Source organism: Mustelus asterias, chromosome 9, assembly GCF_964213995.1.
Source record: "Mustelus asterias chromosome 9, sMusAst1.hap1.1, whole genome shotgun sequence".
In the NCBI taxonomy this organism is placed as follows: Eukaryota; Metazoa; Chordata; class Chondrichthyes; order Carcharhiniformes; family Triakidae; genus Mustelus; species Mustelus asterias.
The window spans coordinates 126,952,756-126,970,755 of record NC_135809.1 but is presented as its reverse complement, the minus strand read 5'-3'; the positions used below and the strand labels follow the sequence as shown (position 1 = coordinate 126,970,755).

At 40.0% G+C, this 18,000-nt stretch overlaps 1 protein-coding gene across 1 annotated transcript in view; it reads right to left on the bottom strand.

Moving 5' to 3' along the window:
• gas2a (growth arrest-specific 2a) overlaps positions 1–18,000 on the bottom strand; it is a 129,270-nt gene that overhangs the window by 80,034 nt on the left and 31,236 nt on the right. Inside the window, exons 3-4 of the mRNA XM_078221013.1 lie at positions 13,613–13,754; positions 8,011–8,074 (exon numbers count right to left, since the gene is read on the bottom strand). Coding sequence (XP_078077139.1) covers positions 8,011–8,074; positions 13,613–13,754 — 206 coding nt within the window. The remainder of the gene's footprint in view (positions 1–8,010; positions 8,075–13,612; positions 13,755–18,000) is intronic.

Sequence of the window (18,000 nt, the reverse complement as noted above, 5' to 3'; positions counted from 1 at the left end):
AAGATCATCAATCTGTGCTGAGTTTGCCCGTTGTAGTCACAGTGCCAGTTGGACACCAAACTGATCGAATGTCCTGGGTGGCATGATGGCACATGGTTGTCTCGCATAGGGGTCAGCCTTAGGTGACTGTGTGGAGTTTGCATGTTCTCCCCTTGTCTGTGTGGGTTTCCTCCCACAGTCCGAAAATGTGCGTGTTAGGTTGATTAGCCATGCTAAATTGCCTCTTAGCATCAGCGGGATTAGCAGGGTAAATACATGGAGTTATGGGGATGGGGCCTGGATGGAATTGTTATTGATGCAGCCATTATGGGCTGAATGGCCTCTTTCTTCACTATGGTAATCAGATAGAGCTACTTAAATGTTCGCTGCCCAACCTGGCTTGTATTAACTGAGGTCATTACCCTAAGCCCAATGCTTAGCCCAGGGTTCAGCTGTCTAGATCTGGAGCTGCAAGTGATTCTTTAAAGTCTCATATGGGGGGTAGGTACAGGGGAGATGTTAGGGGTAAGTTTTTCACACAGAGGGTGGTGGGCGAGTGGAATCGGCTGCCGTCAGTGGTGGTGGAGGCGAACTCAATAGGGTCTTTTAAGAGACTCCTGGATGAGTACATGGAGCTTAATAGGATGGAGGGTTATAGGTAGGTCTAGAAGGTAGGGACGTGTTCGGCACAACTTGTGGGCCGAAGGGCCTGTTTGTGCTGTAGTTTTTCTATGTTCTATGTTCTATATGCACTCCAAATCTTTCCTGTTGGACGCATTAACATAATAAAAGCCTCAAAAACTATACATCAAGGAAATGATAAATCAAAGAACTAGATGCCAACATAGGACAGGATTTCTCTCTCTCCGTGACGTGTTTGATGGCAGCGGGAGGTGGTGCGTAGCTCACTGGCAACAGAATCTTATGGTCCCATCGTTGTCAACGGGGTTTCCCATTGAACGCACCCCTCACACCTGGGAAATCCAGGGCCAGTGAGTTCCGTTGGCGGGACACTGAGCAAAATTTCAGCGATAATTTTCCTTCCTAAGTCATTCATTTACTTACCTAAAGTTTAGTTTCTGCATTGCCAGGCTTCAATAAGGATTATTTTAGAAAGTATATGCTAATGGTCATTTTAAAAAGATAAATTAAAAATTCAGACCATCAATTATAGTGTGATCTCCTCGTTACTGATGGTTTATTCCATGATTCAATTCAGTGATGTTAAAGAATTTAGCACTCATAATTATTTAATGCTAGAATTCACTAAATTATATCAATGATATTCTGAGAAATGTCACACGAGACTTGTCTCATTGGCTGAAGAAGCAAGAACCCTATTTTCATTGTGCGATAAAAGTCCAATTATTATGCTGCACTTTTTGATTTAAAATGATTAATTTTAAGAAAAACATTATCTGCTGTAAATAAACAAAGAACAACAAGAACAAAGAACAATACAGCACAGGAACAGGCCCTTCGGCCCTCCAAGCCCGCGCCGCTCCCCGGTCCAGGATTGAATCCTGAATCCAGGATCCCCGCCCAATTTTCCAGCCTATCTACATACTAATATCCTATCCACCGAGCTGTCCCTCACAGCTATGATGCTTTGTTCATCACAACCTATTAACTCACCCCCACCCCCCCATTCCAGACCATGTGATCTCCAGGGAGAGGCGAAAACCCAGAGTGAAAACCCCAGGGCCAATATGGGGAAAAAAAATCTGGGAAATTCCTCTCCGACCCCCTGAGGCGATCGAAACGAGTCCAGGAGATCACACTGGCCCTGATCAGAAAATGCTTCCCAACCCTATTCATTTCCACTTCTGCTTTACGAACACCATCTGAATTCCCTGCCCCCGAGACAGGTTCCCAACTATCCGCAGTCTCGCTCTGTACTGGCACCAGCAAGATGATCATAGAATGAAGCCTTGAAACGAGAAACAAAGAACAATTAGCCCGCGCCGCTCCCTAGTCCAAACTAGGCCACTCTTTTGTATCCCTCCATTCCCACTCCGTTCATATAGCTGTCTAGATAAGTCTTAAACGTTCCCAGTGTGTCCGCCTCCACCACCTTGCCCGGCAACACATTCCAGGCCCCCACGACCCTCTGTGTAAAATATGTCCTTCTGATATCTGTGTTAAACCTCCCCCCCCTCACTTTGAACCTATGACCCCTCGTGAACGTCACCACCGACCTGGGAAAAAGCTTCCCACCGTTCACCCTATCTATGCCTTTCATAATTTTATACACCTCTATTAGGTCACCCCTCATCCTCCGTCTTTCCAATGAGAACAACCCCAGTTTACCCAATCTCTCCTCATAACTAAGCCCCTCCATACCAGGCTCATTCAGCACTTAGAATTTATTTTGTAAAATTGCACCCAATATCTTTTCTGTTGAATTTAATGTAGAAACATGCTGTTTTAATTAAATGAATATAGTTCACTATTTTTATATTTTCTTTTTGAACGTGCTTATACATTATTCATGCAAATTGATGCATAAAATCTGAACATGCATATACTAGAGATACAAAGGAACAATTAAAATCAAAAAGATGGAACAAAGTAAAAAAAAACACTGGTCAGAATTTTCCGTCTGTCTCACCAGCAGGATCTTCTGAACCTGTTGATGGCACATCCCAGCTGTAGGTTTCCCAGCGGCGAGGGGTGCATTCAATGGGAAACTCTTTTAATTCATTTACTTCTGACCTCTTGAGCATCCCAGATTTTAATTGTGCCATCTTTGTTGACTGCGCCTTTAGCTGTCGTCCTAAACTCTGGATTTCTCTTCCTTTCCCTCACTTTTTATCACTCCATCTCTCTTTCCATCCTTATGCAGCTGTTAAAAGCAATCTATTTCACCAAACGTTTGGCTATCTGTTCTAAATATTGCTTTGTGTGGCTTGGTGTTAAATAATGCTATAAAATGCTCCAATGAAGTACCTTGGTGTTACAAGGATATGCCTTTTAAAGACATCATTTCTAGTTTTTGTTTTTCTGGATGGATTAAAAAAAAACCCTGAACCCTTTGGAGACAAATGACAAATCTACTCAGACTGCTACAACACACACAATTTTGCATTCCAGCAAGTGGGATGGAAAGCAGGCACTCAACTTCCTGGGGAGTGTGAAAGACCTCACTGCCTGATGGCTATACACAATCCTGAGATGTTGCAAATGCTTCTGAGATGAGACATCAACATTCAATTACCTATTCTGAAACAATAACTGCAGCAGACAGGAACCAATAGAAGTTCTCTGGAATATACAGCCAGGCAAGGTACTTTAAGGACTGCTTATCAAGCGGAAAAGGGAGAACAAAATACATTGCTGCATTGAACATAGGCTGTTGAAGTTATTTGCCCTCTTTGCCTCTCTCTCTTGGAAGTGCTGTGCACAGTTTGCAAATTAACCATTTTGAGAAGAGAAGTCTGCTGCAAGCTGATTCCTTTTGGGAATGAAATATGGAAATCTACTCCAAATAACTACTCCCAGGAAGGCAACTGAATAATGTTGAATCATGGATTTGGGACCAGTCAAGGAACAGCTAACTATATGTTGCTTTATTTTATTTTTCATGAACTGCAAAAATCCTATAAGCATATTCTCTTACTCTGCCATCTGTACAAGTGTTTGTATGGGCCCAAACGAATGAGTGTGACATATGAATGGTGGTTTCAATTTACTGAGATTTTTTTTTAAGTTCGGAAAATAGTTTTAATAAACTTATCTTGCTCTTTGTGTAATCTAACAAAACCTTCCCAACTAATTATTTTCAGCCTAAAAGAGTAAATAGTGGGACTCTTACAGAATTGGCAAAGCACATTCTCTCGAAGTTCACAAAAAAACTGTCCCAATCAAACCTGAAGCAGGAGAAAAGGGAGTAATTTCACCCCTCCTCACTTGGTCGTAGCAAATTCGGAATTTTTACTATGTTACACGTGCTATGTCAACACAAGTGATTGCTTTTGTTCCTTTTGACATATATGCAATGCTATAATTGGTATTTATTGCTAAATGCCATTAGCCGATGCTTGTGGAGGCACATACACAAAAACTGATACGCAGCTGAGAGAAGAAATGTGATCGATAATTGCAATGAATACATCTGTGCATTAAATGATTGACTCCCCATTGCACTGTCTCTAACTTGATTCAAGCACAAAATCCATCTAAGAATTGTTTTTATTTTAAGTTAGAAACTGTCTGAAACACAGGATCCATCACTTTAAACTGTCAGTGAAAGGTTGAATACAAGCAGATGTTTGGTGTTCTCGTACTTCAGATTGTGAATATAAACTAGTTATTCGATTTTCTATCAACTTACCTGTGATATGAAAGCTGCATTAACAGGAAAAGACAAAGAGGAAAAAAAGTAACTCGCAAAACATTTCATATCTGGGCTCAGATAGAAAATAGAGTTCAGTAAATTAGAGTAAGCTGGAAATAAGTAAAGTTTATTTATTGGTTACAAGTAAGGCACTGCAATTAACACTGCAATGAAGTTACTGTGAAATTCCCCTAGTCACCACACTCTGGCGCCTGTTTGGGTCACTGCACTCAACCAGCACGTCTTTCAGACTGTGGGAGGAAACCCATGCAGACGGGGAGAACATGCAAACTCCACACAGACAGTGATCCAAGCTGGGAATCGAACCCGAGGCCCTGGTGATGTGAGGCGACAGTGCTAACCACTGTGCCACCATGCCCCCTCTATGTGTTAACATGCACAGAATATAAAAGGTAGGTTTTAAAGACTCTTGTCATTGTTATTGATTCACATCATAGGTATGTACAGCAGCAGCTAGGAAATAAAACAATAAGTTTAGCACATTGGTAGCTAAGGTACCCAGTACATAGGGATAAAACAGTATCAATTGTATTGATCCGAAGAATTCCATTTCTGCATAAGTGAAATTCTAGCTGCAAACTGATTGCTTTTTTTGGCTAATAACTCACACAGCCTGTTTAATGAAAAGTCAGCCAGCATCACTGTAACTACATATACTGAATACATCCTTTTCCTGTATGTCTGGAGGGGCTGACATGTTGTAAATCTTTTTATTCTCACTGGGCCTCTTCCTATACCTGGCTTCACACTCACTCACTACACAAACAGTTTGCTTCCATGCAAGATTCTGCTTAATCTTCCTCCTTTTGATTTAATTAATCTAGCAATTTTTCATATTCTTCATGCTGAAAACTTCACCAAATAAATTATAATAATGAAAGGTTTGCATGTCTTTCAATTCTTGTCAGCTATGATCATTGAATGGATCTTTCCTCACCAGCTAACGGAAGGCATGATAAGGATTTTGGGGGGGGCCATCAAAAAATTGTCCAAATGCACTATTTATTAACCAAACAGAACTTTTTGTGACAAACAGGACATACTAATATTCGATGGTCTTGATACTGTAATAATGAACACAAAACTATTCACATTCCAATACTGTTAAGAAAGTTTAAATAAATGTACTGTACTATCAGGAATTGTAGGGTCATTTGGGGAATGTTGCCTGCAAGGAATATGGTAGGCCCAAACAGAATGAATTCTCACTTCTTTCTGCAATGACCTTGAGCCCTCCATATTGTTCATCTCAGAACTCCACTCCTTAAAGCTAGGTTTCCTGAATCCCTGCAACTCTTGCTTAACCTAGCTGAACAATTTACAACATTTAAAAAAGTCAGCATCCCAATCTTTTAAAGGATCGATTAACATCAGGAAATAGGATCAATTGACTTTTTTCTAGAATGTTGTAAGTAGTTTTATTTAGAACACTGTTGATTGTTTTAGAATGTTGTGGGCTGTCTCAGTTGCAGTAATGGAATTTGTCATCACTGGACCACTCTATGTGAGCAAGGATACTTCATTATTTGAGGAATTGTGACTAAAAGGAATAGTACGCAATCATCCACAATAATCCTCGATTGCAATAACCTATATTGGCCCCTGGTCAAACAACGTCTTGATTTGAAAACTGCGTTCAAGTCCCTCCCATGTCTTGTCTTTTTCTACCTTTGTAATCTCCACTAGCCCCAAAACCCTCCAAGATATCTATGGTTATCGAATTCAGACTTCTTGAGTATCCCAGGTTCTTGATGTGAGCACAGTTTTCAGAGCAGATGGTTGGATGTGAATTAGCCTAAGACCTCTTCATTGAGATGGACGCTTTTAATAAGAAAATTTATCTTTTCAGCTTCGAGAACATCAAGTAAGTAGGGAACAATCTCAAGGAAGAGCGGGGTAAATTGTAGAATCATTGTTATTTAGAATGTTGTTCATGGTTTCAGAAAGTTGTGTATTGCTCAGTTGATGTGGTGAAATTTATCAAAGCTGTCGCTTCTGTATGCAGGCATGGGTATTTCATTATTTAGGGAATTGAGAGTCAAAATAAATAGTGTGCAATCACCCACAACAATCCCCAAATAACACAGCATTAACACATATGCACTCAAATAAGTGTCCAATTCACTTGTTATCTATGCTTCATTTGGGAGGCTGTCACTGAGCTGTGATATTTATTAGTTCCTGACCTGCAGACTAAATTAGCACAGAAACAAATGCTTCCATTATGGTGAAGTCATCACCACAATGAAGTTTTACGCTATAGGTTTCTTTCAAATCACCAGTGGGGACATTTATCAGATCTGTTGGATGCCGAAACACTGCTACATTAAACCAGTTACTGCCACCGTATTTTCCTTTCTTCTTTGATTCTCTTCCTGTAGCGAGAGACATACGAGGCAGGAAAAGCTCACACTTCAGTCTGTTCCCATTGCTAGTTCCTCAAACAGGTCACTTGCCTGTTGCCAGAGGCGAGACATTGAGGGGCGCCCTCCATATTAAGTATCGTTGACCAGGAGGTTGTTCTGCTCTTGCTGTCTGCCACAGGCATAGTGTAAGGATTTATAGATTGATAGTCAACCTGTTTGGCCACATTTTGAATGCACCTTCCATGGTCATCAAGTCCTAAGATGGACCCTCATTGTCCCAAGGTTAGGGGAATTAGTGGGGTATAAATGTGGGGTTACGGGGTAAGCCTGGTAAGAGTCGGTGAAGACTCGATGGACCAAATGGCCTCCTTCTGCACTGTGCGGATTCTAAGTAAATACGGTCTCACCTGCATCACCTCCATCCAGCCGTAGACAAAAAAGAAACATTTCCATTGAAACCATTGTCATATTACTATATTTATACAACAAAAGTATGGGATTTCAATCTATGCTGAAAATCATATAAGAACAATGATAAATCTATGTAAAGAGAACAGCTAAATACAAAGGCCAGATGAAGATGCGAATCAAACTTGGGCCCTCGGTGCCTCCAACGCCAAAACGTTATGAAAAAGTAAGAATACATTTTAGATATCTGAGGCAATTCAACTCCTTTCAAGCACAAAAAATCTTTACTTACTAAATCATATTGTTGATTAATTTTATTCGGAGGTCAAAATGCCTCTAATTGCTATGTGGGTGAATAAAAGGCATTCAAAGTGCTATTGAAGTCACTCTTCATTATTTATTTGAATGAGTGTACTCATAACTTAACAAATTACTGCGGATGATGGAATCTGAAACAAAAACAGAAAATGCTGGAAAACATCAGCAGGTCTGACAGCATTTCTGAAGAGAGAATAGAGCTTGCGTTGAGGCTGGGATGATCCTTCGTCAGAGAAATTAATGTACATTTTTGAACCTAAGCCTAAGTATTGTAAGCTTCCAGCTAAAATATATCCTTAACCTGTAGCATGAAAAATAATCTTACAGTTTTCTTTAGCTATGTGGTAAGCAAATTCTGCGAATCTTTGTAACGCTCACAGTAATCAAGCCATAACATTGCAATCCAGAGAACTGCTGAACGAACTGCCCACAAGATGTTACTGAACACAATCTCTTTGTACTATTAACTAGCCTGGAAGGGATGGCAACACATGTGGTCATCAAAGCACGGGGTACGGCAGTTAACGGAGTGAAAACTATCCATGTTTATATTCATAAATTAAAAGTGAAATGTAATTTTACCTGGAAGCTATTCTTCCCAATTCCAGCAAACACAGGCATACTTCTCTGGGCTGTTTATGAAGGACTGTAAACATAAGGCACAAAGAACAATTAGTGATTTAATATCAACTATTAATCAGTACTTCTATCTGCAAAAGTGCTTCATAATATTTATATTACAGTTGATAATATTTTCCACTTTATAACTTTTTAAATCATTCCTTTTTCATTCATGTTTAGGCCATTTTAGTTCATTTTAACTTTTTGACTGCCAGCTCTCTGGTAAAAATGTCTGCTTATCTCAATAATTGTTGCCCCTTGGAGCAGTTTGCATAATTGTAATTTATACGTTTATCAAAACTATAAAAAAATGGATTCAAGTCCACGGCATATGAAGACATTAATACTGCACACCAAAACGGAACAATATTTATAAAACGAATATGATAAATAATAATAAATAATATTAAATGATAAAACTAAAATGATAAAATGAACAATGATCTGTTCATACTTCAAGATAACAAAACTGAGTTCTAGTGAGAACTAACAGCCACCAGCCCAGAAATTTATACTGGTTTTTATGTCAATATTGCTGACCCTTACATGTGAAGAAATTTCCTAAGAATCTTATTAGCATAATAGCCAGTGTAAACAAGTAGAATTTAGCATAAACAATTGAGCCTGAGGAAAGCATGGAACCTACATATATTTTTCCTTCAAACTGCTCTTTATGTATGGAAATTAAAATTAATTTGCAGGAAATGGGCATTGTTGGTAGAGCCAGCATTCGCTGCCCATTTCTAATTGTCCTTAGGGAGATGATGGTGAGTGGCCTCCCGGACCATTGCAGTCTATGTGATGAAGGTTCTTCCACAGTGCTGTTATGTGCGGAGTTCTAGGATTTTGACCCAATGACGATGAAGGAACGGCGACATATTTCCAAGCCTGAATGGTGTGCGACTTAGAGGGGAACTTGGAGGTGGTGATATTCTTAGACACCTGCAGCTCTTATTCTTCTATCTGGTAGAGGTCATGAGTTCAGGACTGTTGTTGCTGTTGAAGAAGCCTTAATAAGTTACTGAGGTGCATCTTCTAGATGGCACACTTCACAGCGATGCTGTGGTGATCATTTGCTTGAGTCCAGTATCCATGCTGTCTTCTTTGTGGGACCGCTTGCCGTCACAACAGTGCCAACAAACAGTGATGACATTGCTGGGACTTCAAGAGCTGCTGGCCAACTAGATTGTCTGGCAGCTCTTGAGTGGGACATCCTTTCACTGAGGGGCAGAAGTCCCATCCTGGACTTATTAAGGTTACCTTATTAAGGTTGCAGCATTATCGCTGTAGAGTAGCCCTGATTAAAGTCGTTCGGTTTGCAACTGACTATTCTAATGGGGGGGTAATAATCCCTCTTGTAAAATTCACCCCAATGTTTCAGGTCAATGATCTTTCATCAGACAAGAATATTTCCAACATTTATTTTTAATCCCCAAATTTGACCATATGATGGATGGAAAGTCATTGATGAAGCAGCTGAAGATGATCCTGCTTTGAGGAACTCCTGTACCATGGGGTTTAGATGATTTGCTTCCAATACCTACAACCATCTACATTTGTGCTAGATAGGGGAAGGCGATTGCCTCATGGTATTATCACTAGTCTATTAATCCAGAAACTCAGCTAATGTTCTGGGGACCTGGATACGAATTCTGCCATGGCAGATAGTGGAATTTGAATTCAATTTTTAAAAATGTCTGTAATTAAGAATCTACTGATGACCATGAAACCATTGTCGATTTTTGGAAAAACCCATCTAACTCACTAATGTCCTTTGGGGAAGGAAATCTGCTGTCCTTACCTGGTCTGGCCTACATGTGACTCCAGAGCCACAGCAATGTGTTAGACTTTCAACTGCCCTTGGGCAACTAGGGATGGGCAATAAATGCTGGTCAGCAAGTGACGCCCAAGTCCCACGAAGGATTGAAAAAAAAATAAGGCTTCAGCCAGGATCCCCACCCACTGTTTTCCATTGACTTCAATTTTACTGGGCTCCCTGATGCTACATGCAGTCGAATGCTGCCTTTACTACACTGTCACTCTCACCTCACTCCAGCTCTTTTGACAAGGTTTGTACAAAGGCTGAGAGTAAGTCTGGAGACTAAGTGGTTCTGCCGACAGCCTGCGGAGTATTGCTGAGCAGATTATCAGTAAGTGCCTCTGCACAGCACTGTAAATAACACTTTCCAAGAGGCCATGAAACCATCCTTTATGCACATTAGGCACAGCATGGTGAAGAAAGTGCAACATGAAAATATTTTCAACTTTTACTGTAACTCATTCTGATGCCATTAAAATGCATTAATTGATACAGAAAATAAAATATGGGTCTTAATGAGGACAATCCTTTTTAAAAATCACAAAAAAACCCAGAAATATGATTTTGGATCCTGTTTGCCTGAACTTTGAGTGTAAGTTTGCAGCCCATTTGGAACTGAACATTAGCAATGTTAATAAGTAGTATGAAAGAATAAGGAAGCTTGAATGTAGCATAAAAGCTAAAGTCCCCAACCCACAAATTTTGTACTGAAAATAGCCATATTGCCAGACTTATATTCCAGTGCAAATGTCAAGCTTTTTTTTTGTCTAAGACGATGGGGCAACTCTCCATCCACAAATTAACCAACAAGGACTCAAGATACAGTAAAACCTGGAAATCGCGAATCTAGCCAGCAAGATCGTGATTTTTTGATTTTTGTCGCACCTTGCTAGCGATGTAATCAAGTTCATAAATAAATAATTTTCTATGTAATTATGCAGCCCCCCCACCATATATTTCTCCTTAGTTGCATTACAATGGCGAGTTTACAACAGGTTCATCCAAACTGGGGTGGGGAGGAGGGGGGTGGTGACGATGCATATAGCCTATAAGAAGGACATGAGCAGGCAGTGCCCGGCAATGCACCCTGGCACTGCCCATGCACAGGTTGGCATTGCCAGGTTGGCAACCCCAGGTTCAGTAGCACCTAAGACCACAGTGATGTGAAGGGTGGGAGGTTATCTTTTGCTCCAGGTGTCTCGATCATGGCGTCGGAGCGTGGCAACTTCTTGCTAGCTGTCCCCAGCATAGCCTATAATTCTATCTTTCACTCTTGTTCTATGTTTTTAAAACTGTAACTTTGACTGTAACACTATACTCTGCTCCCAAAAGAAAAAAATGCTGGAAAATCTCAGCAGGCCTGGCAGCATCTGTAAGCAGAGAAAAGAGGTGACGTTTTGAGTCCAGTTGACCCTTTGTCAAAGCTTTGACAAAGGGTCATCTGGACTCGAAACGTCATCTCTTTTCTCTCCTTACAGATGCTGCCAGGCCTGCTGAGATTTTCCAGCATTTTCTCTTTTGGTTTCAGATTCCAGCATCCGCAGTAATTTGCTTTTATACTATATTCTGCTCCCTCTCCTTTCCTTCTCCCCTATGTATCTAGAACAGTATGTTTTGTCTGTATAGCGTACAAGAAACAATACCTTTCACTATATCCGAAAACATTCAACAATAATAAATCAAATCAAAAATCTCAGTTTAGCTGGCTTTGCTGCCATGTTTAGACCCCACCCCTCAACATGATCACATGAAACACGCCCTCCTCCTTTTTTTGACAAAGTCCCTTACAATCTGGAGAGAAAACCTTCCTGTTTCTCTAGCGAGTTTTCAGTCAGACTCTGACACTTTGCCATTTTTTGGTAAGATTTGGCCCTATGTCATTTCCGATTATGCAACCTAACCGAGGGACATTGGTATAAATCCACCTTATCCTCTCTGAGATGGCCGGCAGTCCAACTAGAAAGTACATGATGGAATCTATGAATTACTAAAGATGTAGTTCTCCCAGGATACAGAATTGCAAATATAAAGGGTTGGTAAGAAGGTAGAGGAGCTGAACTGTGAGCAAATGGGAAATTGAATAGAAATTGCTTTCTTTTAAAGTGTTATGTATGGCTTAAACCTCCTTAATCATATTTTCTATTGATGTTGTAATTTTTCTTTGAGATTTTGTTTACTTTGATGCAGTATTCCTTCAAGGAGCTGCCTTTTAATTTATCTCTCAATTTGTTGATTTAGTTCACATGGTTAACTAAAAGAAGCACAATTTAGGATCAAACGTTTTTCAAATGTCCTTTGCGCACAAGATGTTAGTCCCCGATATTGGACCTCTGTGTACCTATTGTATACTTGTTTCAAGACGGATTCAGTAAATCACTGACTTATGTAACTAGCTGAGTTCATTCTAGAAGACAAATGACTAAACCCTCAGAAATATGTTGATAACTCTCCTCAAGAAACATGATTATAACAGGCTCACAATATTTTTATTTGAGAAGTTATTTAAATAATACATGCAATATGATCGTGTGCATTCTGATTCTACTTTAAAATGTTTAATAATTGTACAAAAATTCCTTGCTTGATCTAAACAAACGATTTGGTCTTTAATCTCCCAAAGCCTGAGGCTAGGAGAACAAAAAATCAGCCAGCTTTTCTGCTTCTGATTGCTATCCAGAGTTCACTGATATTATACCGAACGATCCTGTACATTTTGAAATGTGAAAATGTCTTTCAGTTTTTAAGAACTTTAATGCAAGTTTTATTATTTCTAATTGGCTTTGAACTGTTTCTAAGTTAGCAACAAGTGAGGAGTTTAATCTTCTTAACCAATTCTTGAAGAGCTACTCCAAACAAATAACTGATGTTAAACTACAGTAAGGTCTTGGGAGTTACATAGGTGAAAAGATAACATAAGTTCACCTTTACCAATCAAACAGGACCTTTTAATTCAAACTGTGATCCTGCAAGATTTTTGTTTGTGGCATTTAGAGGGTCAACCAACACATATTCTTTTCACATGTATTAATGAAGAACAAAGTGATAATGGATGTTATATTAAACACAGTAACTGGAGAAGACTAGTGGTTGATGAACAAAATCAGTATGTAAGATCAGTCAAAAGACACAAATTATGACAGTGATCACAATATTATGGTATAATACACAGCATTCCAACACCAATTGAGGTGGAACCTTTATAAGAATCCCTGCTTCAGCTCTTCTTTGTCTCGCAATGAAGAAGGTTCCTTCCATTGGCGGTATGTCCTAAAAAAGCAATATTTGAGCCAATAGTGTCAAAGTGCAGATAGTCATCTTTGCGGCCATTTCTCTTGAGATCACTTTCAGCTTTATTTTGCATCAGAGTATGTCAGAGAAAAAACAGTGATAAGTATGTCAAGCTGTCAGTTGACACAATAGCACAAAACAGTCCCATTAACACACAAAAAGAGCATATCAGTTACATGAAAGACAAGCTCTCCAGTCGGTTTTTGTCAAGTGACCTTTTATCTTTTTGAGAAAAGAGGTCTTTCAGTTACACAAAGACTCATTTATTCTTCAGGCAGTACAGATAATGCATTCATCAAACTAAATAGGGCTTTACAAATACGACTCAGCAATACAGGTCACAGAAAATACTCAACGTATTGTGTAATTTATCACAATAAAACCTTCAAGATATCCCATATTGCAGCTAATCCCAATGTGATTTACATTATGATGTAAACATAGTTGACTACATACCCAAACCTTCAGACTCAAAAAGGCAAGTATCATCCACCCCCACTTCTCTGCACCAGGATAGGAAGTTGGCAGTATTGTCGCGGGCAAAGAAAGAACCTGAAGGGGCATTGGCTTTGAAGGGAATCTTTTTTGCACGTAGATGCTGTGAAATTAAAACATAATATTAATTCATTAGAGATGATATTCCAGGCGAATTACATATATGGTCAATTGCACATTTATCCACCGATTATTATTAAAAGTTTTACATCTGCATGCACTTCCGGCACGGTAGCACAGTGGTTAGCACTGCTGCTTCACAGCTCCAGAGACCTGGGTTCGATTCCCGGCTTGGGTCATTGTCTGTGTGGAGTTTGCACATTCTCCTCGTGTCTGCGTGGGTTTTCTCCGGGTGCTCCGGTTTCCTCCCACAGTCCAAAGATGTGCGGGTTAGGTTGATTGGCCATGCTAAAATTGCCCTTAGTGTCCTGAGATGCGTAAGTTAGAGGGATTAGTGGGTAAATATGTAGGGATATGGGGGTAGGGCCTGGGTGGGATTGTGGTCGGTGCAGACTCGATGGGCCGAATGGCCTCTTTCTGTGCTGTAGGGTTTCTATGATTTCTATGATTTCCTGTCTACACCACTTGAGTTCTGCTGTCACATTTTTGATGCATTTTGTGTTTCAACTTGGGCATGTCTTAAGTCAGAATTTATTATGGGGTTTTGTCTTCGAAAACCCTGATTGCCCAATGACTTGCCCTAAGTTCCTATAATTCTCAGATGTTGTTTTTTGAAAAAGAAATTATCTCCCATTTTATTTCTTATTAAGTTGAATTTATAATGCCTAAATTAAGGGTTCAAACAAAATAAAAATAATACACATTTCACAATGGTGAAATCTATACATTGGATTGTACTTTGTGTAATTTAATCTCTTCATTGGAGCTTTCACTTGAAGGCCTCTAAAAGCATGGGTTTGGAGTTGAGATTTGAGCTCACACCTGTGACTGTGAGCTGAATTTTGGTTATGCAATCTCATTTTCCACCATGTATCAGTATCATTCAATCAGCTGTATTCAAGCAATATTTTTCTTCAGCGTCTTCAATCTTATGATCAGTATTTTACTTTCAAATATCTTTGAAAAATAAGAAAACAAATTTCAGTTGTTTATTTGAGTGTCTATAGAGGCTGTGCCTGCAGAAGAAGTGCGAAAAATCATGGCACATACATTACATATCTGATGTTTTTTCACGTGATATGAACTTTCAAAAACATGTTAAGACAGCGATCTAATGGACCTGAACTGTAACCTCTCTTTATCTAAAGAGTGCATTTATTCTTCCTCCACTTTTAGACATGAGAGATTAATTGTAGTACAGTCAATATCTTATATTTGCACGCATTTCCTGTTAACTTTTTCCATGATACATTGTTTTGTTCATATACACAATGGAAACTTGTCGTACTATAATTACATTCTCCCTCCATCAGCACCACTGGGAGGAAAGTATGGTTACAACATGATAAGTTTCCACAAGCAGCTTCTATGATAATTAAGAACAACATTATTTGTCATTGAAATAAGAACATATGCCCTTAAAATGGGGATTTCTGTGCAAGTTTTTCCTGCTTCCCAACACAATTTATCCAAAGGTTGTACTGGACTGTGAGTTCCAGGTGCCTCAATGGACATACAGGTAAAGCATATGTTACCAGGTTATGACTGAATAAATCCTTAAATAAGGTACATAACAATCCTTCAATATCTCTTGTAAAGTGCACAATTGTCACAGTTCTGCCTATAGTGGAGGACGCTGTCAGTATGGCTCCTGCTCTGCCCAAGACCACAAGGAACTACAAAAGGTCGTGAATGTAGCCCAATCCATCATGCAAACCAGCCTCCCATCCATTCCCGCTGTCTCGGCAAAGCAGCCAGCATAATTATGGATCCCACGCACCTCGGACATACTCTTGTCCACCTTCTTCCGTCAGAAAAAAGATACAAAAGTCTGAGGTCACGGACCAACTGACTCAAGAACAGCTTCTTCCCTGCTGCTGTCAGACTTTTGAATGGGCTTACCTCACATTAAGTTGATCTTTCTCTACACCCTAGCTATGACTGTAACACTACATTCTGCACTCTCTCGTTTCCTTCACTATGAACAGTATGTTTTGTCTGTATAGTGCGCAAGAAACAATACTTTTCATTGTATGTTAATACATGTGACAATAAGAAATCAAATCAAACCAGATTTAATGCTCCCCTGCCAACAGGTTTGAAGCGTGTTAAATCCAGCAGGCAACATGCCCACTCACTGCCTGCCAGTTGGCCCTGCCCCCACTGTAATTTTACCAGCAGCAGGTGTGGCATTGAGTAGCCCACTCGTCAGTGAGCTTCTTAAGTGGGTATTATCATCCTGTCACTGCAAGGGGTTAATCAGCAGCGGGAGAGGCTCACGCCAAATGGCCAGCTTTGATGGGAGCTTTCCCTGCATGGACTGGTGCCACATAAAGGTTTACTGTCCTTCCTTAATGGCCCCCTCTGTCTCTTGGAGTGCGCCTTCCCCATGTTACAGAGCACCTTCCCCACGCATGCCGCCCCCCTCCCCCCCCCACCCCACCCCGCCTCCAACAACCCCCAAGGTCTTACCCCTCCAGATTCCCTTCCCCTCATGGCCCCAGTGAGGCCATCAGACAGTTATCAAGCCCTGATTCAGTACAGAACACCTCCTCAAAGTGCTGTAATGTCAGTGGCCATCTCTCCCAGAGGCTAATGGGCTCCTCCATCTTTTAGCTGTGGGGCTTTGGGAACCGTGGCACCCTCTAAAATCCATCCTTTGGAGTGTGTGTGTGGAACGGAGATAAAAAAGATAGTGTAATATTGCCGATATATCAATGGCTTTTTCAAGAAATTATGCCAAGTATAAATAACGTTCTGCAAAATGTGGACACTTGGACGTTAAATACAAGTTAGTTTCACAAAGAATCCTGCTGAGAAAAATATATCAAAGAAAATAAACATCACAGCAGTATCAAAATTATGAAGGGCTGTAAATTAGGAAATTGCCACAGTTTAGTAGCTGCTAATTTAATATGCTAAATCTAGAGAAGAACTTTCTCCTGTTTGCTAGAGGTTTTTAAAATGTAAGTACTGTTTCATCTAACCACAACTTCTTGCCTTGCCCTTCTTCTCCACTACTGCATTTCATATTGGTTCTCTCTATTGGTCTTGAACTAATAAGTACTTCAAAAGGCTAACTTATTGCAAAGGTAACCACATACATGGTTTAACACATTAGATTACTTATTAAAAACAATAGAATAGAGCAATTATTTTATTCAGAATAGTCAATCAACGTAAGAAATGAGACGACATAAACAAATTATTTTCACAGCAGTATTACATTATTTGGAGAATAAAAGAGATAGCAAAATTTAGTTTGTAACTTGTACATCTAAACTTATCTAAAACCTTTCAGATGTTAGGATATTGTCACAATTTGAAGGCATTACCTTTTATTGTCCATGAACAAATATTTTTGTTTGTGGAAGTGTGTGTTTTCTTTTCCTTGGAGTGATTGAGTTAATTTAAATAATCCAACATCAAGTTTTGTATTAAAAATGCAGATGTTAAAATTTCTCACAAACGTCTGGCTTCATTCATTGATGTGGAGATGCCGGTGTTGGACTGGGGTAAACACAGTAAGAAGTTTAACAACACGGGCACGGGCATTCGGCCTCTGATATTCGGGTAAGCGTTCTCCAAGGCGGCCTTCGCGACACACGACGGCGCAGAGTCGCTGAGCAGAAACTGATAGCCAAGTTCCGCACACACGAGGACGGCCTCAACCGGGATATTGGGTTCATGTCACACTATTTGTAACCCCCGCAATTGCCTGGACCTGCAGAGTTTCACTGGCTGTCTTGTCTGGAAACAATACACATATTTTGATGCTCTCTCCACTCACGTTGTTTTGTTTCTTAAAGACTTGATTAGTTGTAAGTATTCGCATTCCAACCATTATTCATGTAAATTGAGTGTGTGTCTTTATATGCTCCGTTTGTGAACAGCATTCCCACTCACCTGAAGAAGGGGCTTGGAGCTCCGAAAGCTTGTGTGGCTTTTGCTACCAAATAAACCTGTTGGACTTTAACCTGGTGTTGTTAAACTTCTTACTTCATTCATTGAAACATAGCAAATAGGAGCAGGGGAGGCAATTTGGCCCTTTGAGCCTGCTCCACCATTCCTTATGATCATGGCTGATCATCTGACTCAATAGCCTGATCCCGCTTTCCCCCCATATCCTTTGATCCCCTTCGCCTCAAGTGCTATGTAACTAACCGCCTCTTGAAAACATTCAATGTTTTGGCCTCAACTACTTTCTGTGGTAACAAATTCCAGAGGCT